Here is a 27,079-nt window from a genome sequence, read left to right on the forward strand (position 1 = left end):
ATCCCGGTAAATCACAACAATGTGTGTGGAGGGGAGGGGATGCGGAGTTGGGGGGGGGGGGGTGGGTGGTGAAGAAGAAAATCCCAGTGATCCCCTCTGGCATTTTTATTGTCTTGTGGATTGACCCCTGGTCCAATTCTGTACACCAACTGTACCACACTGTAATGCTGCTGGCGAGGACGCTCTTGATAAAGCTCTGGTAGAAAGTTACAGAATGATGGCTGGGAGCCTTGCCTACTTCAGTCTTCCGAGGAAGTGTAGTTGCTGTCGCATCTTCCTTTCAAGTGTGTCCAGGATAGGTCAATATCTTAAGTGGATGCTGAGGAACTTGGTGGTCTCCACTGTTGAACTATTAATGTGTAATGGAGAATGGCGGTCCCAGGTCCTGAAGTCCACAGTCATCTCCTTTGTCTTGTCCATGTTGAGACTCTTCTTTGTATTTAACTCATCATTGTTGCTGATGTAGCCAATCACTTTCGTGTCATCTGCAAACTTGAGTCTGTTGGTGCTGGTGTTGCAGCCATGGGACAGAAGGGTCAGGGGCATAGAGGACATAACTATGGAACATAGGCTCATGATTCAGGGGAGTTGATTGAAGATGATGAGAAACTGCTACTCCCAGGGAATAGTGAATCAGGAATTCTGTGGCTGAGGAAGCAGTAGTGGCTGCCACATTGAATGCATTTAAGACATAAAGAAATTGAGGATTATGGGGAACAGGCCATAGCCAGATCAGCCATGATCTTACTGAATGGTGGAACAATCTTAATGGTCCAGATGGCCTATTCTTGCTCCAATTTCATATGTTCTTATTCCTACAGCTATTTTGACTATATCTCCTCCCACTCAGCTTCTGGGAAGGTCCCCATTCCTTTCTCCCATTTTGTTCGGCCCATTGTACCTGTTCCATTGATGATGATGCTTTGCACACCAGAGCTTCCGAGCTGTTTTCTTTCATGAATTGATGCACCGCCTTGATACTAGTTTACGGCTCTCAAGTGCAATGTGTTCAATTTCCTTATTTATGCCCTTGCCCCTTTATCCATCCAGAACAAGGATAGGACTCCCTTGTCACTTTGAACCCTGCTCATTTAACAGATTAGCTTTTGTAACTTTGGCTACTTTCAGTGTGGTGCCACAGATAGAGACTTCCTTCCTTGCCCGTTTCAACATTCCAAAAATACCATTCCCTCAGCATCTCTCTGATCCACATTTCCATCTCGCCTCCTTGCACGACTCCAGGAGCTGCAATGCTGTCCACTTACCTCTTCTCTTGTCCTCCAGGGATGCAAGCCCTGTTCTGAAATGAAGCGTTCATTCATATGCATAACTTCCAATTTAGTGTCATGCAATTGATGCCTACAATGTGGTCTCCAAGTTGAAGACACTAAATGCTAATTTGATGATTACTTTGAAGGACACCTTGTTTCCATCTACCAGCATGACCTTGTGCATCTAGGTGCCTAATTTTTTTAATTTCCATCTCATTCTTACTCTGACATCTGTTTTTAGCTTCATGTACTAGTTCAGTGTAAACTCACCCTTCCTTCTCCATAGACTTGCTGAGTATTTCCAGCTTTTATCTTGGTTCCCAGCTCGGTTTTTTTTTGGTAACTTTTTTAACTACAAAATATTATCTTTTAAAGGAGCTATTCTTTGTTTGAAAGGGCATTTTGTTTGAACAACCATGTACTTCATTTTATTCTTGTAAAATAAATAATTCTTTTTTTTTTACTTTTTCAAAGCACGTACGTTAAAATTGCTTCCTCAGTCCAGCAGCGACTGATATCCTTTTGATGAAATATGGTTGAATCGGTGTGTTGGAAAAGGGTCACTTGTATTGCAATGTAATTTAGAAGCTATTAGAATGCAGGTGGGCTAGAACTCTTTCAGCTGCAATAATGTTAATATGCTTCCTTTCAAAATGGTAGACTTGATCCATTGCTAGAAAATCAACCATTGCCAATTAAAGGTCCAGTCCTGGCTTTCCCTTGTTGCTGTTACTTTGTCAGCCCAGCCTCTCTCTTGGGATTGCTCCCTCTTCAACCCCAGTTGCTAGAACATGCTGGATCTTTCACTGCTGTATAACAAAAGGTTTTGCTGTATATTGTAGACATTTACTTGCCATTTTTTTTATCAGTGGCTTGCAATGTGAAACCTTTTGCTTTGTTCAATCCAGTTTTCTTGGTTTGCTAAACTATTCTCATGATAAGCCAACTAAATTGTTGGCAAGTGAATGATGATTGCAATATTCAGTACAGCTGAAAGGTTTTGCAATTCCTTGGAAAAATAACATGATATTAAATTACAGGGATAAATAGTTGATGAGTAGTTGCTGCTCTTAGATTTACATTAATGTAAACTGAAAGACGACAGCAAACTTCACTGATAAAACAAAGTTGATTCAACTATCTCCAAATCCATATTTTGACAGCATCCCTTCAGAACCTTTGTGAATAACATAACAATTACAGCACGGAAACAGGCCATTAGGCCCTTCTAGTCCGCACCGAACCAAACACCCCTTTCTAGTCCCACCTCCCTGCACAATGCCCATAACCCTCCATCTTCTTCTCATCCATATACCTGTCCAACCTTTTCTTAAATAATACAATTGACTCCGCCGCCACTATTTCTCCCGGAAGATCATTCCACACGGCTACCACTCTCTGAGTAAAGAAGTTCCCCCTCATGTTACCTCTAAACCTCTGCCCCTTAATTCTTAACTGATGTCCTCTTGTTTTAATCTTTCCTCCTCTTTAACGGAAATAGTCTATCCACATCCACTCTGTCTATCCCTTTCATAATCTTAAATACTTCTATCAAATCCCCTCTCAACCTTCTACGCTCCAAAGAATAAAGACCTAATCTGTCCAATCTCTCCCTATACTCTAGATGCTTAAACCCAGGTAACATTCTGGTAAACCTTCTCTGCACTCTCTCCACTCTGTTTATATCCTTCCTATAATTAGGCGACCAGAACTGCACACAGAACTCCAAATTAGGCCACACCAACGTCTTATACAATCTCAACGTCACCTCCCAACTCCTATATTCCATGCAATGATTGATAAAGGCCAGCATACTAAAAGCCTTCTTCACCACCCTATTCACGTGAGTTTCTACCTTCAGGGAACGATGTACCTTTACTCCTAAATCTTTCTGCTCTTCTGTATTCCTCAATGCTCTCCCATTTACCACGTATGTCCTGTTCTGATTCTTCTTACCAAAATGAAGCACCTCACACTTATCAGCATTAAATTCCATCTGCCATTTTTCAGCCCACTTTTCTAAGCAGCCTAAATCCCTCTGCAATCCTTGAAAACCTTCTTCATTATCCACTATTCCACCTACCTTAGTATCGTCTGCATATTTACTAATCCAATTCACCACCCCATCATCTAGATCATTAATGTATATAACGAACAACAATGGGCCCAATACAGATCCTTGAGGCACACCACTGGTCACCGGCCTCCAACCTGACAGACAATTATCCACTACCACTCTCTGGCCTCTCCCTTTCAGCCAATGTTCAATCCATTTGACTATCTTAAAATTTATACCTAAAGACTGCACCTTCCTAACTAACCTTCCATGTGGTACCTTATCGAAGGCCTTACTGAAGTCCATATAGACAACATCCACTGCGCTACCCTCATCCACATTCCTAGTCACCTCTTCAAAAAATTCAATCAGATTGGTCAAACATGATTGCTCCTGATCAGACCCTGTCTATCCAGATGTTTATAAGTACTATCTCTAAGAATTTTCTCCATTAATTTACCTACCACAGACGTCAAACTTACAGGCCGATAGTTGCCAGGCTTCCTCCTTGAACCCTTTTTAAATAACGGAACCACATGCGCAATGCGCCAATCCTCCGGCATTATCCCCATATCTAATGACATTTGGAAAATTACCGCCAGAGCCTCTGCTATTTCCTCCTTCACTTCTCTCAATGTCCTGGGGAAGATCCCGTCTGGTCCCGGAGACTTATCCACCTTTATATTCTTCAAAAGCCTTAAAACTACACCTTTTGTAATCTCTATATTCCCCATATTTACCCAATTTGCTTTTTTTATCTCACATCTCCCAATATCCTTCTCCTTAGTGAATACCGAAGAAAAGAAACTGTTCAATATCTCCCCCATCTCTCTAGGCCCCACACACAGCTTTCCGCTCTGATTTTCTAAGGGACCAATTTTGTCTCTAGCTTTCCTCTTACCATTAACATATTTGTAGAACTCTTTTGGATTAGTTTTCACCCTGCTTGCCATAGTTTTCTTGTACCTTCTTTTAGCTTTCCTAATTCCTCTCTTAAGATTCCTCTTACATTCAATGTATCTTTCAAACATCTCCTTAACTCCATGCTTCTTATATCTAATGTACACCTCCCTTTTTCTTCAAACCAAGTTTCCAATATTCCTTGAAAACCACGGCTCTCTCAAACCTTTTGCCCCTCCTTTTAACCTAACAGGAACATAAAGCTTTTGCACTCTCAAAATCTGATCTTTAAAAGACTTCCATCTCTCTACTACATCCTGCCCATAAAACAAATTGTCCCAATGCACACCCTGCAAGTCCTTTCGCATCTCCTCAAATCTAGCTTTTCCCCAATCAAAAACCTCAATTCTTGGCCCTGATTTCTCTCTTTCCATAATGACGTTGAAGCTGATGGCATTATGATCACTGGACCCGAAGTGCTCGCCAACACTAACCTCCGTCACTTGACCCATCCCATTTGCCAACAGTAGATCTAACACTGCTCCTTCTCTGGTTGGCACCTCTACATATCCTTACAAGATGTCTATCATATTAAAACTGATTTATAAATAGCTTTTTTTTAATTAAGCAAATGTTTCAACTCATTCTATTTATGCTTTGGACTCTGAAATTAGGGATATCTTTGGTGTATTTCTAATTTTAACTTAATTTCTTAAGGTATTGTAGGTGGATGAAATTAAGATTATGATTGAATTATTCCTAATTATTACATTCAAATTGTTATTTGCATTAATGGTAACTTGTCGCATGAAGCATTTATTTCTTTTAAGCAGGAGGAAAGAAACTTGATATTGCCATTGTGGTGTTAGTTTCAGTATTTCTTTTGCAAGAGTATGTGATTCATCTAGCCTTTTCAGATTCTTAATTACATTCCAAATAGATGCATGGTTCTATGTGTAAAATCTAGATGTTAGTAGCTTGTAGCTTTGAATGTTTAGGTATTTAAATTCACAAAAATTGAAGCAATCATGGGAATGAGGTCCTTCATCTGTTACTGATTTGTGATGTAAGTAATAATCACTTTTTTTGTACATAAATGTGTTTGCCATTTGTATATCTGTATGGATTTCAGAATTATTTTACAGTGGATGCAATATTAAGTTGCTTTTCTGAAAATATGTGGCTTAGTAAGTAACAATGTTGCCACGTTCATGTTTATTGTGCCAAGTTATGGTGAGAAAGTTTGTTTTGTGAGAAGTCCAGTGAGGCAGCCCATATATAGCACAAGAAGTAAAATACAATACAAATGTGCATAAACAGAGAGGGATCTGTTTTAATGAACCAAAGGCAATATAATTTTACTCTTTGATGGTCAGTTCAGAAGTTAGATAACAGCAGGAAAGAAATTGTCCTTGAATTTGGTGGTACATGACATCATGCGAGTGAACTAACTTCCTGACAGGATGGAGATGCAGAGAGTGTAGCCATTTTGTATTCTTATTTCAAATTAAGTTGTGTTCTTTTTCACTTGTTAAATAGGTTAGAACAATTGGAGAGTACTTCAAATCGCAGCTTCTCCAGTCCAGACATAGAGGTGCATTTGAGCTAGCTTACGTTGGATTTGTAAAACTTACTGAAATGCTCACCAGGTAAGTATCAACCAAGTTAATGGTCATTTTATGTTTCAGTAGAACATTGTACTCCATGTGGTAATTGCAGTCAACACAGGTTGATCAGTGAGGTGTTGGTTGATATGAACCTTCTGAATCATCTCAGAAGCAACACAAAGATAGCACTTTCCAACTGTTTTAGTATTACACATTGTAACCTCGCATGCTAGTTACTGGATGAAGATGAAGTCAATACCGAGATTGCAGTGTGGTGCATGTTTTATTTGGATGGAAAACGATTTTGCATTTATGTTTCTGTTCAGTTTTTTTCAGAAGCTTTCCAGAAGCCTATTTACGTCACACCTGAAAAAAAAAAATAAGTGAATTACTTAGTCATAAATAAAGTCAGAAAATGCTAGATGTGCTCAGCAGGGCAGACAGCGATTGTGGAAAGACAAAAAAAGCTTCTTTCTAATATTGTTGAATGTGTCCATTCATCCCTTCCTCCACCCCCTCTCCCTCTCCCCCGCCCGTAGCAATGCATCATTTTTCACTGAAGCAGCCAGATTGATGTTCCATTGCATCTTCGCCTGACCTCCCCAAACAGGAAGATGCAAAATGAACAAATCTAGTCAGCAGTTGTTGCTTAACTTTGAATATAATCTTAAAATCTCCCTCCAACAAAATGTATCATGTCACACTGACTAAGATTAAAGTTCATTTGCCATTCTCCCTCCCTCCCCCCAACTTACTAGCTATTTAATAGTATTATCTGCCTCACTATCAACAACACCATCAAATGTTTGTGTTATTTGCTCAGTATCATGTGGAATATTGCTGATTTTTAGGGATGAAAATGAAGAAAGGAAGGATATTGTTGTTTGGTTGAATTAATGCATCTCTTCCAGGAAAGTAACAAGAGAAGAACAAATATCTAAAAAGGTCCTTTTGAATAGTTAGAGGACAACCGTTGTGATTGTCTTGCATGTATTTATTATGAAAGACCCCAACAATGAAGACGCTGTTTACATCCGGTACCGCACGGATGGCAGTCTCTTCAATCTGAGGCGCCTGCAAGCTCACACCAAGACACAAGAGAAACTTGTCCGTGAACTACTCTTTGCAGATGATGCCGCTTTAGTTGCCCATTCAGAGCCAGCTCTTCAGCGCTTGACGTCCTGCTTTGCGGAAACTGCCAAAATGTTTGGCCTGGAAGTCAGCCTGAAGAAAACTGAGGTCCTCCATCAGCCAGCTCCCCACCATGACTACCAGCCCCCCCATATCTCCATCGGGCACACAAAACTCAAAACGGTCAACCAGTTTACCTATCTCGGCTGCACCATTTCATCAGATGCAAGGATCGACAATGAGATAGACAACAGACTCGCCAAGGCAAATAGCGCCTTTGGAAGACTACACAAAAGAGTCTGGAAAAACAACCAACTGAAAAACCTCACAAAGATAAGCGTATACAGAGCCGTTGTCATACCCACACTCCTGTTCGGCTCCGAATCATGGGTCCTCTACCGGCACCACCTACGGCTCCTAGAACGCTTCCACCAGCGTTGTCTCCGCTCCATCCTCAACATCCATTGGAGCGCTTACACCCCTAACGTCGAAGTACTCGAGATGGCAGAGGTCGACAGCATCGAGTCCACGCTGCTGAAGATCCAGCTGCGCTGGATGGGTCACGTCTCCAGAATGGAGGACCATCGCCTTCCCAAGATCGTGTTATATGGCGAGCTCTCCACTGGCCACCGTGACAGAGGTGCACCAAAGAAAAGGTACAAGGACTGCCTAAAGAAATCTCTTGGTGCCTGCCACATTGACCACCGCCAGTGGGCTGATATCGCCTCAAACCGTGCATCTTGGCGCCTCACAGTTTGGCGGGCAGCAACCTCCTTTGAAGAAGACCGCAGAGCCCACCTCACTGACAAAAGGCAAAGGAGGAAAAACCCAACACCCAACCCCAACCAACCAATTTTCCCTTGCAACCGCTGCAATCGTGTCTGCCTGTCCCGCATCGGACTTGTCAGCCACAAACGAGCCTGCAGCTGACGTGGACTTTTTACCCCCTCCATAAATCTTCGTCCGCGAAGCCAAGCCAAAGAATTTATTATTGAGAAACCCAGCTGATGGTACTATGGAGGTAGTGTAACAATTTATTCAGTGCCAGTTTTTTGGTAGCAATTATATTTAACAAATAATTGATTCTCTCTAAGTTCTAATCATGATAAATCAAAGGTAACAACAGAGAACTATGGAAGTGTACAGCTCTGAGAAAAGATTGGTGTAATGTTCCAAGTGACTCGCTAATAACCTTTCATAGCATGTTGCTAGTTTATCTTAAGGTATAATTGTTCTCACATATTTGGTGTGTTATGTCTGGTAATATTGATGCTTTCATGTAGCAGCCTCAAATGTTGTTTGAGGTGTTAGTAGGTTTGGAAGAATAAGTGAATGAATGAATGTCACTGACATGGTGGGAAGAGGTGACCTCCATTGAGCAGGATGGCAATACCATCATGTTAGACTGTGCTTGTTTGCAAGCATCCATAACTATCAAAAGCACAGTCACATTAATCACAATAGAGCCCCAGTGTTTGTAGCAGCTCTCTCAAGGATGTAAGGATGACCCTGGCATTTGGAGAATATTAGGAAACAAAATGAACGTACAAATGTTATTATGCTTTGTTTTATTTCCAGATGCAATGATGTTGATCTGCAGAAATTAACACTGCAGTGGCTAGAAGAGGTTCTAGGGGAAATTAAATCTAGTGATCCAGCATCCAAGCTGTGCGCCACAAGACGCAGTGCTGGAATCCCATTTTACATTCAGGTAAGGAAGGGGTAGTGTTTTCACATGGGCTGGGTCCAAACACATTGTAACATTTAAAACACATTTAGACAGATAAATAGATAGAAAAGAGGTTGGAGAGATATGGGACAAATGTAGGAAAATGGGATTAACTTGCTCAGCATGGACAAGTTGGGCCAAAGAGCCAACTTTCATGCTTTTAAAATCTGACTGCAATGGTTTCAAACATCTGCATGGCTTTGTCAAGGGCAGATCTTGTCTGGCCAACCTGATTGAAGATGAAACAAAATGTATTGAGGAGGGCAGTATAATGTACGTGGACTTTGGAAAGGCTCCACACGGGAGACTGGTCCCAAAACTTGGGGCTCATGGGATCTAAGGCAAGTTGGTAAATTAGATCCAGAATTGTTTTTGCAATAGGAGACAGAGGGAATTTTTGTGATTGGATGCCTATGACTAATGTTATTCCATAAGGATTGGTGCTGAGATTCTTATTGTTTGTAATAAAAGTGATTTTTTAAAAATTTTTTAAATTTTTCACACTATGAACCATACTGACCAAAATACACACAGACATTTTTCTCTTGAATATATACAGTGTAATTTTCTCCCCCTTTTCCCCCCTCCCTTCTCATCCCTGAGAAGATGGTTTAATCCAGTTAAATCTGAGGGATTACTAATGAGGCTAGGATATACACCATGACTGGAAGGGTTTGATGGAGTAATCTCTTTGTACAAGTCCAAAGATTCTTCAAGGTGGCATTGCAGATAGATAACATGGTTAAAAAGATATATGGTATACTGGACTTCAATAGTTAGGGATTTAATACAAAAGCAGGGAAGTTATGCTCTGGCTTTATAAAATATCAGCAGACCTCAGCTGGTCTACTGCGTGCAATTTTAAATACCATGCCATAGGAAAGTGGTAATGGTGTAACAGAGAGTTCAGAGAAAAATTCCCAGAGTGATGGCTGGGATAGGTGTTTCAGCTACGAGGAGAGAGTGGAAAGGCTATGCCTGTTTTCCCTGGATCAAAGGGGGTTTAGAAGGGAAAAGACTGAGGTATATAAAATTACAAGGCATTTGGATAGAATAGTTGGCAGGAAACCTTTTCTTGGATCATAGATTTAGGATAAGGGTTAAGATTTAGAGGGGATCTAAGGGGTACCCCTTTCCACCCAGAGAAGGACAAGAACCTGGAATACACTGGCCAAGTGATTGGAAGAGGCAGAGTCAATGACTGCATTGATTAAGTGTCGCAATGAGGAATTGAATTTCCTGGACATAGCAGATTGAAGGCCAAATGGTGGAAAATGGGATTCATACTGGTTGGCAATGACATGGTGGCCTGTTTCCATGCCTCATTGATCTGATATTTAAATATTTCTAAAAATAAAAGAAAATGTAGATGCTGGAAATCTGAAATTTAAAAAAAAACCCACTCTGCAGGTCAGACAACTTTATGAAAAGGGAAAACTTAAATGTTAATAGCTCTGTTTCACTAAGTACCATTTTGGTTTGACAAATGTGGAGGAACATGTCAATTTTTTTTCAAGACAGATGCTCCCAAAGGATGTATTTAAAATTTTAATGTTTTGTATTTCCTCTCTGCAGGCCTTGGTGTCTTCAGAGCCTCGGTGCTCCAACTTGGGTCTTCTGAAACTGACGATGAATGAATTGATTGCACTTTCCATGCCCGTAGTACAATTATCCACTTCCCAGGATGAACACGCCACCATTCCACAGGTAGAAAGAAAGCTGTACCATTTAATAGAAATGCTTGTTAATAGTGCAATCTGAAATATCTTCATTACTTAGCTATTTACAAGTGCAGAAAAAGGAGGGAGTATTTTTGGGGTGGGAGAACCGAATATGGAACACTACAGCACAGTACAGGACCTTCAGCCCTCGATGTTGTGCCAACCCATATATTCCTTCCTTTAAAAAAAAGTACTAAACCCAGCCTATCCCTTAACCCTCTATTTTTCTTTCATCCATGCTTCCAATATTTCAGCCTCTATCTCGATCCCTGGCAAGGCATTCTAGGTACATGCAACTCTATGTGTAAAAAGCTTCCTCTAATGTCTCCCCTAAACTTCCCTCCCTTAACTTTGTATATATATCCTCTGGTGTTTGCTATTCTTGCCCTGGGAAACAGGTGCTGGCTATCCACCTTATCTATGCCTCTCATTATTTTGTAGATCTCTATTAAGTCTCCTCTCATCCTTCTATGCTCCAAAAAGAAAAGTCCCTGCTTTGCTAACCTTGCCTCATAATCTCCTCTGCACCCTCACCATAGCTTCCACAACCTTCCGATAATGAGGTGACCAGAACTGAACTCGATACTCTGTGTGGTCTTATCAAAGATTTGTAGAGTTGCAACATAGAAACATAGAAACATAGAAGATAGGAGCAGGAGTAGGTCATTCGACCCTTCGAGCCTGCTCCGCCATTCAACGAGATCATGGCTGATCTTAAAGTTCAGTACCCCGTCCCCGCCTTCTCTCTGTAACCTTTAATACCCTTATACTGAAGAAATAGATCTAATTCCCTCTTAAATATATTTAATGAACCTGCCTCTACTGCCCTCTGTGGCAATGAATTCCACAGATTCACCACCCTCTGGGTAAAGAAATTCCTCCTCATCTCGGTCCTAAGTGGTTTGCCTATTATCCTCAAACCATGGCCCCGGGTTCTGGATTTTCCCATCATTGGAAACATCCCATCTGCATCCATTCTGTCCAGTCCTGCCAGAATTTTATATGTCTCTATGAGATCCCCTCTCAATCTTCTAAACTCCAGGGAGTACAATCCCAATTTGCGCAATCTTTCCTCATAAGTCATTCCTGCCATTCCAGATATCAGCCTGGTGAATCACCTCTGCACTCCCTCCATTGCAAGAACATCCTTCCTTAGATAAGGTGACCAAAATTGCACACAATACTCCAGGTGGGGTCTCACCAAGGCCCTGTACAGCTGCAGTAAGGTATCCTTGTTCCTATACTCAAACCCTCTTGATATGAAGGCCAACATACCATTTGCCTTTTTAACCGCCTGCTGTACCTGCATGCTTGCCTTCAGAGACTGATGTACAAGTACCCGTAGGTCTCTCTGCACTTCCCCATCTCTTAATCTATTGCCATTCAAATAGTAATCTGCCCTCCGGTTTGTATTACCAAAGTGGATAACCTCACATTTATCCACATTGTAGTGCATTTGCCATGTATCTGCCCAGTCCCTCAATTTATCCAAATCACACTGGAGCTTCCTGACCCCCTCTTCCGTGCACACAACCCCTCCTAGCTTAGTGTCATCTGCAAATTTGGAGATATTACATCCAATCCCCTCATCCAGATCATTAATCTAGCATTTTGGATAATGGAAATTTGCCCTTGTGGAGTTCACAAATCACTACCAAAAATCTTGAGCTATGGAAGAAAAACTTGTGAATTTTGTACATAATTTTTGTTCGCCCTGTACTTTTGAGTATTGTATTCAGTTATGGTTGCTACACGACAGGAAGGATATGATTGGATTAGAAAAAATGCAGAAGAAACTCACTAGGATTTACCTGGAATAAAGAGAAATTGGATATGCTGGATCTATTCTCACTCATATGTATTCATATGAAGCTGAAGGGTGACCTTAAGGAGGTTTATAAAATTATGAAGGGCATAAATGGTCAGAATATTTTTTTACAGGGCATGTGAGTCTGGAACCAAATGGAACAGATTTAAGGAGAGAGAGGGGAGAATTTTTTTTTGGGATAAGGCTTTCAAAGGGTGATGAACATCCTGGAATGTTACCACCTTTCAGACTCCTGTTTATAAGGCATTTGGACAAGTACTTTAATAAGAAGGAAACAGAGGGAGGCGAGGCAAGTGGATTGGGGTAGATGGCATCATGGCGGGAGTGGATGAAATGGGCTGAAAGTGTTAGTTTCTATGCTATGAGACTTCATGATGATTTTGTGCTGTGGAACAGATGTTGGATATTTTGGGCTGTGTTTCATGCATTGCTTGGTGAGGATTGCTGGTATGCAATGTCTTCACTGCCTTCTTCGGCAGAGATATCCTTGCTGGTTTCCCTTTTGCAGCCATCCACCGCTCTTTGTTCCTGTTGCTTGTTCCCTTTTACTAGTCTCATCAACTTGCATTTATTTATTAATGAAATAAACTCTGCTACTTATCATTCCAGCTTTCCAGTCTAAAATGACTCTTCTGTTTTTTCCCTTGTTATTCTTGCCATTCCTTTTCATTTTTTTCTTAATTTTATATCAGTTTTGTTTCCTTCTTCATTTTAGATTCATTAACATGTACGCAGCAGAAACTGTGACAATAATCCCCAAGAGTTGCTGATCAGCGTTTTTTGATTCCGTTTTCAAGAGTAGTTTCACCTCTCTTTGTCTGTTACTTTCCAATTCCATGGATCTATTCTCAATAAGGCCTTGAAAACAAAAGATTCTCGGTATGTTTAATGTTTGGCCAAGCGACTCTCATGATAAATGGACGCAGGAGACACTGCAGATATTGGAATCTGGAGAAAAAAAAACAAACTGCTGGAGGGTCTAAGTAGGTCAGGCAGCATCGCAGCATCTGTGGAGAGAAACGGACGATCAGCATTAGTAAAAGAGAATTTTGCAATGGTCCTTCCAAGAACGAGGCAGCTGTCAAAATCTCAGAAAAGGGTAGTAGAGATAATGAATGGGGTGAAAGTTGATTAGGGTCATTAGAAAGGTTGAGGTACATAGTAAAAAGAAAATGCTATTCATAGACTACATTCCTGCCTTCAATACCAGAGTCCCAAATAAACTTAACCCCAAACCTCCCGCAAATGGATCCACGACTTCCTACCTCATAATCAGTAAGGTTTTCCTTCATCAACTTTCCTGGTAACCTTGAAAAACTCTATCAGATTGGTTAAACATGACTTATCATGCACAAAGCCATGTTAACTATCCCTAATCAGTCCCTGGCTATCCAAATACTGGTAGATCTGATCTTCTGGAACCCCTTCCAATGATTGACTTACTACTGACGTCAGGCTCACTGGCCTATGTTTTCATGGGAGGGGAAATAACTTGCAAAGCTATCGGGAAAGAGTGGGAGAATAAATCTGATAGGATTGTTCTGCAAATAATCAACAGGAACTTAAGCTAAATAGCTTCCTCTATTTGCCATAACCAACATGTGCTCCATGCTGAAATGCAGTTGTCTAGAGCACTACAGCATGAAAATAGGCCCTTTGGCCCAAATTGTTCACCCCAACCAAGGTGCCAACTTGAGTTAGACCCATTAGCCTACATTTGGCCCATATCTCTCTCAATCTTTCCTATCCATGAACTTGTCTTTTTGTCCTCTTCTCAGGCAGCTTGTTCCATATATCCACCATTTTGTGTGTGTGTGTGTGTGTGTGTGTGTGTGTATGTGTATGTCGGGGTGGGGGGGGGTGGGCTTACCCTTCAGATGCCTTTTAAATGTTTCTCTTCTCATCTTAAACCTACACCCACCAGTTGCAGACTCCTCACCCTGGGAAGAAATTATTGTCATTATCCACCGTATCAATGCTCCTTATTATTTTATAAGCCTTTGCAAGGTCATGCCTCAACCTCCTTTGATTATGGAAAATAGTTCCAACCAATGCAGTCTCTGCTTTAACTGAATTATTCCAGTAAGATCCTTGTGAATCTTTTCTACATCCTTTCCAGTTTAATTATATCCTTCCTATATTTCAGAAAACTATGTTCTTATTCCTCCAGGTCTCTGTTCTACAAAACTCCCCTGGGCCCTGTCATTGGCTGTCTTAAACCTACCCTAGTTAAGCTACACAAAGTCTGGGTTAAATTCTATATTTCTGGAAAAATTGGCAATTTTTTTGTATATAATAATGGCATAAAAAAGAAGCCTTTGAATGTTGTACAATTTTTGTTTTAAAAATTGCTTATTTTCATTGTCATACCTAGTGGTCTGTTCTCAGAAATGAAACCAAATAACAACACTAGAAATATATATTCAGTATATTGCAATCTGTAAAGGAAATAATTGAACCAAAGTCTCAAAAATTGACTGTCTCCAATCTTGGCAGAATATGGGACATTTTTCATAATTGCTTCAGATTTCCAGTATCTGCAGTTTTTTTTTTCTTTTTCCGAATAATTTGTTTGTTAAATGCCAGCCCAAACAAGATCCCAAATTGATCCCTGTTTCAGTTCCACCAATGACCATGCTGGTACATTTGTCCCATGGAGAGGGGAATAAAGACAGACACGTTGCATTTCAGCTTGCCATCCACTGATTGCTGTTGGAAAGTTAATTTGCAGATGTTGGGTGAAGTCATAAGTTGGCCCATCTACTACTAAGCTTGACAAGCCTGCTAATTAGTATTTATGAAATCTTGTCTCAGCATGAGTTAATCCCTTTAGAGAAAGAAAGGTAATAAATTGCTGTAAAAGTTCATGACTTTTTGAATTTCAACTTTTTTTATATTAATTTACTGGAATTGATCTTTGGGATGTCACCATTTATTTTTTAATCCCTAATTTTCATTGACAAGGTCCTCCTGAACCATAACAGTCCATCTGTTGAAGGTATTCCCACAGTGGTGTTGGGTAGGGAGCCTCAAGCTTTGCACCCATGAGGATGAAGAAACAATGACATGATGTGATTTTGAAGGGAATGTGCAGATAGTGATAGTTTCATGTTAGTTTTCATGATTTCAAACTCCGTTCAATGGAGCTTTGGGGAGCATTGTGAAGAAGGTGCACACTGTAGCCATAGGGAGCCATTGGTGGACGGAATGATTATAAATGGTGATGGAAGAGATGTCAATAAAACTGTCTACTTCATGTGTGGCCAAACTCGTTTAATGTAAGAGCCACATATGATAAACTTCAGATGTTTGAGGGCTGCAAGACGTGAAAAAATATGACATGCATGTTTTTACTCTTGCATGCATATTTTGTGACAAAATATTTATCAAAATGTTAAGAAATATATGTATGCAATAATATTTATTCATGTATATAGTTTTAACTGCTAATTTGTATTTAAATAATCAAAAACTAAACTTACCATATATACTCATGTAATTGTCAAATTTTTGTGGACCAATATTTAAGGTAAAATTTAGCGGTTGGTTATTACAAACAAGCTTCTTTTGATCATGGTAAGTACCCACATTGTTTGGTGCGTTGGGAATTCAGATGGGTGGTAAGTCTGTGGACAGGCTGTCGGGAGCAAAGATGGGCAGGCGGCTAGGGGCTCAATGAAAGAATGCTTTCTGAGCATCGGGAGCTCGGGGTAGGGTGGCAAGTCTGCGTTCGGGCTGTTTGGAACTCTAATGGGCAGGCGAGTGGCCAGGACGGATGGTAAGTCTGCATTCGGGCTGTCGAGAGCACAGATGGGTGGCAGCTGGGGCCTAAATGAGGGTCTATAGTTGGGGTGTCAGAAACTCGGAAGGACGAATGACTGGAGCCTCGGTGAGCATCTGCAGTCAGGGCGCTGGGAGAACGGATGGACGGGTAGCTGGGGCTAAGTTAGAGTCCATGGTTGGGGCATCAGGAGTTCAGATGGGAGAGTGGCTGAGCGACGGGAGCTCAGATGGCCGGGCAGCTGGGGCCTAGTTGAAAATCCCTGGTTGGGGCATCAGGAGCTCCGGTAGGAGGGTGACCTGGGCTTTTATATCTACCAAATATTTTCAATTGCAAAGTACGCCCACTAAAACTACCATTGTGAGCACCTGATTGTACTATACCTGTCCCAGCCAATGTATTTCTCTGCTGCACGTTGAATGTATAAGAGCCACATGTGGCTCACGAGCTGGGGATTGCCCACCCCGATCTACTTCTGTATTGCATCAAGCTTGAATGTTGCTTGATGCAATGTGGTTTTGGATTTGCAAAGAACCAGTTCTTGGGTTGAAAGTCTCAGCTCTTTAGACTCTGTAGTGGCTTCACTTATCAAATTTGGGAAGCTATCATAACCTTCAATTATTATGTATAGAGGTGTTTCACTGGGTGCTTTCAACTGCCTTGTAAAATGGGGTTAACTGGGTCTTACCCAGTCAGCATCGTCCAAGGTCAACTGGATCCCTGCCCTACCTCGGAGGTATTCAGGGAACCCAGTTAAGCTTACCCAGGAAGCATCGACTGGCGGGTTGAACAGCAAAATGGCCGACCCAGTTACCCCTGTAAGCTCTGACATCACAGGGAAACCCTGGCTGAAATGTCTCCGTGGTGGGGGGGGGGGGGGGGAAGGGAGGAGTTGCTGCCAGGTCCCAGGGTGGAGAAGTGTGGAGGATTGTGAGAGGTCACTGCCATGGGAGGAGAGCTAGATGTCATGGGGGTGGGAGGGCAGAGGGGTCGCTGCCGTGAGGGAGAGAAGCGAGGGGTTGCTGCCACGGGGGAGAGAGGAGAGGGGTTGGCTGCTGCGGGAGGAGAGGGGTCAGCTGCCGAGGGTTGGGGAGGAGTGCGATTGATGATGGGAGGGAGACTGACAGCTGGTGGGGAGACTAGTTTGTTTGACACGTCACTTACCATGTCATCGCGGTGGTGGTATCCCCCTTAAATCGCCGGGTTGGTGATTTACTAGGGTAAGACCCCCCCCCCCACAGCTTAAAAGGTGCTGGAGGCATCTTTGCCTCACTAATCGTACCTCGATCCCAGGAGGGCTACCCAGGTGCTGCAATTTAAAAGCACCTATTGAGAGTTTAAAAATAAGTTTGCTGAATGCTGTAGAAAGATAGAATAGCAACTTTTAAGAGGCATTTGAACAGACAAATGAACAGGAAGGAAATAGTGGGATACAGATCAAGTCCAGGCACTTGGGATTAGTTAGATTGGCATTGTGGCTGGTATTTACTTGTTGGGCTGAGGGACCTTTTCCTGCACTGTACTGCTCAACTTCAGAACCCAATGTAAACCTTTCTGAGTTGAGCAATTTTTTTGAGACCAAGGCACCCATACCTAATTGTGATAACTAACTCTTCTTTCAAATTTGCAGCCTATTATTAGATTTGAAAGTCATGATTTTGTTTCAGAGCTATTATTAAATTACCGAAGAATCATGAACAATAATCTGTAGTTAAGACTTCTGAAATTTGTACATTCAAAGTTGTTTTTAATTGAGAATTATGTACATTTTGAGGAATGGTATATGTTGCAATCAAACAAGTAAAATAAATATAAGCATATAAACAGGAAGGATTAGCATAAAAAGCTATAGTTTAAACTTGTGGCTCACTAACCACTCTATTTTAATGTGACTTATTAAAATATAAAATATTGAGTTAATTTTAATGTGACTTATTAAAATATAAAATATTGAGTTAGTATTTTTCATCAATTGAACTTCTAGATTTGAAAAACGAACTGTGGGCTTTCAGTGGGAAAAATTACTCTTAAGATCAGATATACATTGAAAAGATATGTAGGAGGTGACAATGGAATGTGGATACCTCCCTTCATTAACTCGGTTATAAAATATAAAAGCAAATAACTCATGTATTAGTTAATGTAAAAAAATGGTGAGGGGCCTTTCCTATGCTGAATTGCTACATGTTCCAGTTGTCGCGTGATAAGAAGAATGAGATTAGACCAGCAGACAGGAGCAGAAATAAGCCAGAAGCCCTAGAGTTTGTCCCACCATTCAATCATGAGCTGATCCATTCCCCTACTCAGCCCCACAGCCTAGCTTTCTCCCCATAACCTTTGATGCCCTGGCTAATCAAGAACCTCTGCAAATATATCAAATGACTTGGTCTCCACAACCACTTAAGGCAACACATTCCACAGTCCCACCATCCTCTTGAGAGGCCATATCTTTGTTCTAAATGGATGTCCTTCAATCCTGAAATTGTGCTCTCTTGTCCTAGACTTGCTCACCATGAAGAAACAACCTTTCTACATCGACTCTGCATGCTTTTCAACATTTGAAATGTTTCAATGAAATCCTCCCTTCATTTTCTTAAATTCCAATGAGTACAGACCAAGAGCTGTCAAATGTTCCTTATATGATAACCCTTTCATTCCCGGAATCATCCTTGTGAACCTCCTCTGATGTCAGCCCATCCTTTCTTAAATGAGGAGCCCAAACTGTTCATAGTACCTCAAATAAGGTGGGCTGAGGGATGAAGGACTACAGATGTTGGGGAAATACAGGAAAAGGGTTCTGTCCTGAAACATAAACTGCCTATTGGTTTCCATGGATCTGCGTGACCCACTGAGTCCCTCCAACACCTTTGTGTGTTGTACTGAACAGATTAGTTTTGTTTTCCTTGGAGAAGTGGAGGCTGAGGGATTGCCTGATGGAGGTATCTGTAACAATGGAAGGGTTGGGTGGATCAGAAGAAGCTTTTCCTCATTCTAGAATTGTTGAAAATGAAGGGATTTGGGTATAGAGTAAGGGGTAAAAATTTTAGGAGTGATCTGGGAGGATTTGTTTTTTCCTAGAGGGTGGCTAGAATCTGAAATACATACCAGGTCTGGTGGACTAGAATTATAAGGCTAGGCTGGATAGGCTGGGACTGGAATGTAGGACCCTACAGAGGCTAAAATGCTCCATGAAAAGTGTAGATAAGATAAATATTCATAGCCTTTTTCCCATGGTACGGGAACCTAAAAGGTAAATGGAATTGAGAGGTAAGATTTAAGATACTTGAGATGCATCTTTTCACATAGTGTGTGATGAGCATATGGAACGAGCTTCCTGAGGAAGTGTAGAGGCAGGAACAAATGCAACATTTTAAGACATTTAGACTGGTTTATGGATAGGAAAGGTTTAGAGGGATGTGGGCTTAACGCTGATAAATTGGACAAACTTAGACAAACAACTGGGTCAGCGTTGACAAGTTGGGCCAAAGAGCCTGTTTGTTGCTGTAACACTCTGACTTTATGAATGCCCAAGTGTGCAGTAGAGGCAGGTACGATCACAATATTTAAGAAGTAGCTAATGGCCAGGGAATGGAATGCTCTCGAGCAGGTGCTAGTAAATGAAATAAGTATAGATGGGTACTTGATGGTCAGCTTGGATATAGTGGGCTGAATGGTCCCTTTTGTTTTATGACTGACTCGGATAATTTTTGGAATATTAAAAATAATATCATAATTTTGACTTGATATATAATTTGTATTTTTCATTTTCAATACTGGTTGACCAACGAATGTTGATAAAAGAAATTTCATGGAGCTGTTGTGTTGCTGTACATAAGAGCTGAATTAAAATGCACAAATGAATTGATAATTATTATTAGAGCAGTTAAGCTGTTTCTGAATTCTGTACCCTGTCACTGTAAAGTTCAGAAAATCTTTCAGTTATTTTCCTCAATTACATCGTAACAGCCCATTACACAGAATTACTCTGAATTAAGAGATCACATTGGAATGAATGTGGAGAAGGGAGGGAGGTGAGGAAAAATGCTGAATTTACAACTTGCCTTTCAGAGAGAAATAAAAAACACCTCTCTGTGGATGAAAAGTTGTTGAATGGAGATTATTAAATGGTAAACTTTCTGTGATTATTGCTTGAGTGTCCAAGACTGTTCCAACAGAAGAGCTGTGAAACTGAGCACAGCTGCCTGTTGGTCTCAGCACTCTCTGAATAAATTGACAGATAATAAGCTAAGCATAGAATTTTTGATTACTGTGAGTGAAATTGTGAACAAGGCTGTAATTTACTCCAGAGATGCATTGCTTTGTGAGCCATTGAACTGAATCTTAAAGTGGTTTCTGGGTGTCAGTTGAGCCAGGAGATTAAATTATAGCTTTTCGCTTTTCACTTTTCCTGTTTGTGTGTTCCCTGTTTGTAGTGTTGCATTTTTTTTTGTCCCAAATGCAAAAACAAAGTATAGTGAAAATTCTGGTGTCATTACTGAAGATCATTGCCATGACGTACTAGTTAACACAATGACAGTTCCAAAGCATAATTATATATTATCAATGTGGTGCTGATCCATCAAACTTAGAGGCTCTTTACCCTGGAAGATCATGGGTCAGCATCCACATCTGATGCATCTGAAAATGAAGTACCAACCTGGTGAACTGAGCACAGGACTGCATATGTACCATAGTAGAAGCTATATGCTGGAGACAGAGTATGAACGGTAGTGGATAATTTATAATAATCAGGAAGAGGAGACTTAGTGAACATTCTCAACCTACATGAAGAAGCAGCACAGTGTCTCAGCTTCTGGAGCCACAACCTCACAGCTCCTGTGATCAGGATTCATTTGGACCCCTGATGGTATCAGCGTGGTATCACACATTGCCCTTGACTGCATATCTCCTGTAGATGCTCCAGTTTCCTCCCACATCCCAAGACCCGTGGCTTGGTTGATTAATTGGCTAGTAAGTTACTCTTAGAATGAAGGTCCAACATATTCTTCATCTGCTTTTTCAGTGGGTAAGCAGGCTCTAGGATTTCAGAGGAGTTTCTCACCACAGAATATCCACTTTCAAACAAGCTGGGGAAAAAAGCTGAGAAACTGTCTGATTGATCCAAGTGAGTTCTGGTCTGTGACAGAGTATTTAGAGGTGGTTTGGGAGGAAAGGTTAGAGTGGCTTGCACACACACATTTTAAAACACCGAATATTTGCAGGATTTTTGCAGAATGCTTTTTGCAAAATGCAACGAAGTATTGACAGCAACTTTCCTGGGAGAGCATGTGATCTTTGCAGGCAGAGGAGAAGAATTTTGCTCTCCGAGAGGGAGGGTGTGAAACAGAGAGAGGAGACAGAAATCAGTTCCAGAAGGACAAGCTGGCAAACTTTGGAAGACTGCCTGGTCAAAGGAGGAGATTGGCAGTCTGAAAGGTGACCTGAAAGAAAGAGGATCATCTGGAGAACCCTGAATGGGGCAAGTTTTGTCAGCAAGACTGATTGAGAAGGAATCAGTTGCTGATGTCTCTCTCTCTCTCTCTCTCTCTCTCTCCCTCTCTCTCTCTCTCATCTTAAATATACATTACACACACCTGCGCTTAGTTTTAGAGGGGGTATAAAGTAGTTAGGAAGGTTAAGTAATAAGTAAAAGTTTAATTTTGTTTTCTTGTTCAAATATTATTTAAAAACAACTTTTCTTTAAGTAACCCTGTGTTGTGGTGCATACCTATTGCTGGTGGTTTTTGGGGTGCTTTGGACTCTGTAATAGGTCCCATGCAATCTCCAAAATATAAAGGACTAAGAAATGTAGAAAATTGGGACAGTAGTGAGCCACTTTATCCTTCAGCCTGACCATTCCACACAATCATGGCAGCTCATTCACTTCAGCACCATATTCATGCCGTCTCACATCTCCCTTGATCCTTTGAGCATTGAGAAATATATCTCTCTCCTTTTCAAGATATTTGTCGATTTAACTTCACAATCTGCAGCATTAGAGAATTCCAGATTCCCCACCTTCTGGGTGAAAGAATTTGGATATATTGGTTTGTATCTCACCTAACCTTCGTGGGGAAAAAACTTACTTGCATTTACTCGATCCATACCCATCCTAATTTTGTATACCTCGAGCAAACCTCCCCTCATTCTTCTACACTCCAGGGAATAAAGTCCTAAGTAACACGTAAAAGTGTCCAGATACTGTGGTTGAAGTAAAACACAATGCTGGAGAAACTCAGCAGGTCATACAGTGTACTTTATGTAGTAAAGGTAAATGACCAACATTTTGGGCTTGAACCTTCATCAAGATATGGAAAAATGTCAGCTCAAATAAAATCCTAACCTGTTTAACTCAGTGCCTCAAGTCCTGGCAATATCTTGTAAATCTCTGCATTATTTCAATTTTAATGCTATCTATCTTGTAATTAGTTGAACAAAACTGCACACAATACTACAAATTAGTGCACCAATGTCTTATATAATTTTATCTTAACATCCCAACTCCTATACAATATTTTGATTTATGAAGCCTAGTGTGCCAAAAGCTCTCTTTACATCGCACTCTACCTATGAAACAACTTTCCAGGAATTATGTATCTGTATTCCCATATCCCCCTGTTCTACCACACTCTCAGGATTTGCCCACCTTCATCTGCTTTAAGACAGCAAGCACATCCTCCTCTACCATCCTGCGGACCTCTGAAGAAGTCCTAGGGTTTTCCACAAAGAAGAACAAAGACTAGTTCAATGAAAACAAGCAGGAGATCCAAGAATTGCTGGCGAAGAAGAGATCGGCCCACCAGGCGCACCTTGCTCAGCCATCTTGTCTTGATAAGAAAGCAGCCTTCCGTCTTGTATGCAGCAATCTTCAACGCAAGTTTTCAGAGATTCAGAACATGTGATGGACCCATCTTGCAGAGAGAACTTAGCTTTGCACAGATACCAGTGACTACAGAAGGTTTATGAAGCATTGAAGGTGGTGTACGGCCCTTTGCACCAGGTCCAGATTCCCTTGCACAGTGCAGACAGCCAGATGCTCTACACAGACAAGGCGTCTATTCTGAATGCATGCAGGGCTGGCCTTAAGGACCAAAGAAGATGGAGGAAGAACCATGACACAGCAGCACCAAACCCAGAACAGAATTTCCCTTGCAGTGGCTGTGGCTGGGCATATCTGTCCTGCTCACATTGGCCTTGTCAGCCCTCTTCCAAAATCTTTGTTAGTCAAACCATGCCATGATGATGGTAGTAATGTAACCCCAATTGATGTGGTAATTTCTTTCCCATTTCTCAGCTCCACACATATAGTCTCAGTAGGTTAGCCCTCTGTTCTGTCCTGTCTGAGCACGGTGGTGATCTTTTTCCTCATGAGCAATGCTATTCCACCCTTTTCATCCCTACTGCTGTAACATATCTGAAACAATGGAACCCCGGAATATTGATCTATCAATTCTACCCCTCCTGCTACCAAGTTTCACTAATGACTACAATTTCATAATTCCACGGGCCTATCTCTCCGCTCACCTGCCTTTCCTACAATTCTCCTTGCTTTGAAGTAAATACACCTGAGAAAATTATTTCCACCTTGCACAACCCTTTGATTTCTGCATTTATATGCATTCTTAGCATCGGCTTCTTCCTCTCCCACTCTACTGTCTGCTCTGGTACTCTGGTATCCATCCCTCTGCAAATTTAGGTTTAACCCCCCCCACCGCCAACCAGAGCAGCATTAGCAATCTTTCTGCAAGGATATTGGTTCCCCCTCCAGTCCTATTGGAACAGATCCCACCTTCCCTGGAAGAGAGCTCAGTGATCCAGAAATCTTTAGCCATGTGTTAGGCTGCATTATCCTCCTATTTCTAACATATCACGTGCACGTGGCATGTGTAGCAATCCGCAGATCATAATCCTAGAAGTATTCTTCAACTTCACTCCGAACTCTTTGCAGGACCTCATCACCCTTCTTACTCACATTGTTGGTCTGACTGTTGTGGCAGGTTGTCCCCTTCAATAGTATTCAAAACTGTATATGTGCCATTTTAGGGGGAATGGCCACATGAGTACCCTGCACAGCCTCCCTATTCCCTTTACCTCTCCTGACTGTCAACTTTCCTCCTCACTCGTACGTGTGATTGCATCCCAGTAACTCCCATCTATCACCCCTTCAACCTCTCGATTGATCTGGAATTCATCTAATTCCAGCTTCAATTCCCTAACATAAGAAGCTGCAGTTGGATGCACTTGTCACAGATGAAGTTGTCAGGAGTCAAGAGGAGCATGACTCTGCCTTGGTTGTCATTCTTCGTGGATTTATCCAGCTCCCAAGACTGGTACTCCTGATTCTTCTTCTTTTGTTGTTGTTTTTTTTTAATTTTTTTATTTTTCACACCATAAATCACCATAGCCATGATATACACTTTTTCTTTTTCACACATTTACAGTGACTTTTTCTCCCTCCCCCCTCCCTCCTCCCAAGCCACCCCCCCACCCCCCACCTCTCCTGATTCTGGATGCTCCTTTTATCTAGATCTGTTGGATATTTTCTCAGAGATTTTGTATATTCCTGTGAATGTAGGTCTAACCAGCACAGCCACTCCTCACACATCTCAAGAATCAGTCCCATAAATCTTTGTTGCATTCCCTCATTGCAAGCTAAGGAAGTTAAGAGTGCACCCTAAACTCTTGATAAATTCTCACAAAACCTCTTTCAACTGCACAAGACATCTTTGCTGCTGTACTTGAATCCTTTTGAAAGGATGCCCTATCTAGTATTTGCCAAACTAAATGTCTGCTTTCAGTGACTGGTGTACAGGGCCATCCAGGTGTCATGCTTTCCTTTACTCTCCAATCTAGCCCATGAAGATAATATCTGTGTTTCTGACTCTTGAACCAAAATGGGTTATTTCACAGGTATCCATGTAAAACTGCATGCACTATACTTGTGCCAGCTCACCAAATTTGAATAATATGAAACTGGAGCTTCTTTGTATCTTCCCCAGAGCTCATATTCCACCCCATTCCACCAGTGTTATGCAAACAATATGCCTGTATTATATTTAGTTCCCACATGCAAGTTATTAGCATGGAATCGGGTCGTTCAGCTCAGAAACTGGTCCCCTAGCACCACACCAAGGCCAACTGTTGCACCCATCCATATAAATCCCATTATCTGATTGTGATACATTTGTGCCTATTTTATGAACAGCTCCAGCTGAACACTGATCCCTGTGACATTCCATTGGTCAAAGTTTAAATTGATTGTCAGAGTACATACAGCACATACAACCCTGAGATTCTTTTTCCTGCAGGCACGGCAAAATTTCTACTGATCATAGAGCGTACTCAAGAAAAGAAAATGTGTAGACAAAAGAGGAACAAATTGTGCAATGCACAATAAATATTCAGAACTAAATAATGTGCATAATAAGAGTGTTTAACTGAGTCTGTGTTTAGGCATCTGATGGTGGAGGGGTAGCAACTTTTCCTGAAACTGGTGTTATGAGTTTTATGGCACCTATACCTCTTTCCTGATGGAAGCAGCATGAACAGAGCATGCCCTGGATGGTTTGGATCCTTGATTGCTGTTGTGGTCTGTTGGCAGTGTTCTATATAGATTTTCTTGATTGTGAGGAGAGTTTTGCCTGAGCTGTACTAGGAAATGATATCCACTACCTTTTACTGGGCTTTCTGCTCAGAGGTATTGGTGTCCCCATACCAGGCTGTGATGCAGCTGGTCAGCACACTTTCCACGACACATCTATAGAAGTTTGCCAAGGTTTTCAATATCATACCGAACCTCCGCAGACTCTTGAGGAAATAGAGGAACTGACGTGCTTTCTTCATAATGATGTTAGTGTGTTTGGTCCAGGAAAGGTTAAAAGTCCTCTGAGATGGTGACCCCAGGAATTTAAATTTGCTCACCCTCTGCACTTCTGATTCCCCAATGATCACTGGATTGTACATCTCTGGTTTTCCCTTCCTCTTTTGTTTTGCTGATATTGAGTGAATGGTTGTTGTTAGTACACCATTCAGTCAAATTTTCAATCTCCTTCCTGCATGCTGACTCATCACCTATTTTTATGTAGCCACTACTATGGAATCGTAAGCAAATTTGTAAATCGTGTTGTAATTAGGCCACATAGTCGTAGGTGTAAAGCGAGAGATCGGGGGCTTAGTATGCGGCTCTATGGTGCTCTACTACTGAAGGAGATTGTGGAGGGGATGTGCTTACCAGTTCACACTGATTGGGGTCTGGGGGCGAGGAAATTCTGGTATGAGTTACACAGTGGAGTGTTGAAGGCTAGGTCTTGGAGTTTGCTGATCAGTTTGAGTGGATGATGTTGAATGCTGCCATATGGAAAAGCCATTTATTCTTACACTTCGTTTCCTGTCTTTCAGGGCAGTCAGCATTCATGCCAGTATATTATCCCCAGAGGGCATTCATTCTGCATACTAACCTCCTCCCCCCCCCCCACCTCCATTCACAATAAAGCCTTGAAAAATCGAATTGTTATCTTATCACAACTGCTTGCTGTTAATCAACTGAAGATTAAGTTCTTGTTGCACATGGATCACTTAATTTCCTGAGAAATTATGATTGAAATTGAGCACTGTCCAATCTTTGAATAGATCCCCTCTGCATATGTGACTGAAATATGGTCAGCTGTCTCTTGGAGCTGTTGAGGCATCTTGGGGCTTAGTTGAATTACTTCAACCACCACTGTGTCGCAAACAATTTCCCCATTCCTCATTGACTTATTTTAATAAAGTTTGCTGGTGCTAGGCTCAGTGTTGCATTTTAGCGAGAAAGGTTCTTCCACATGCCATCGAAGGGGTCAACTCCAGCATTAACACTACTGCACAAAGTAGAAGGGCAAGAACACAATTACAAGATTCCTTTAGAGTCAGAGGTGGGGGGGAGGGGGGAGGGGTTGTTGGATTAATTTAAATGCTTGACACAGTGGGGAAGAAACTTTTTAACCATGCATGTCTTTATCACTTCTCATTATTGATAATTAAGCAGAAAATGTAATCAGGTCTGGAGTTGGTACAAAC

The 27,079-nt window shown here is 41.4% G+C and overlaps 1 protein-coding gene across 8 annotated transcripts in view; it reads left to right on the forward strand.

The window, feature by feature from the left end:
• Positions 1-27,079, forward strand: part of thada (THADA armadillo repeat containing) — a 466,325-nt gene that overhangs the window by 90,369 nt on the left and 348,877 nt on the right. For all 8 annotated transcript variants that reach the window (XR_011355652.1, XM_069931122.1, XM_069931123.1 and 5 more), the window contains exons 21-23: positions 5,767-5,876; positions 8,544-8,676; positions 10,270-10,401. Coding sequence is in view for 7 of the 8 variants with exons in the window: in XM_069931122.1 (XP_069787223.1) it covers positions 5,767-5,876; positions 8,544-8,676; positions 10,270-10,401 (375 nt within the window). In the remaining variant the exon portion in view is untranslated. The remainder of the gene's footprint in view (positions 1-5,766; positions 5,877-8,543; positions 8,677-10,269; positions 10,402-27,079) is intronic.

Source organism: Narcine bancroftii, chromosome 4 (assembly GCF_036971445.1).
Source record: "Narcine bancroftii isolate sNarBan1 chromosome 4, sNarBan1.hap1, whole genome shotgun sequence".
Classification (NCBI taxonomy): domain Eukaryota; kingdom Metazoa; phylum Chordata; class Chondrichthyes; order Torpediniformes; family Narcinidae; genus Narcine; species Narcine bancroftii.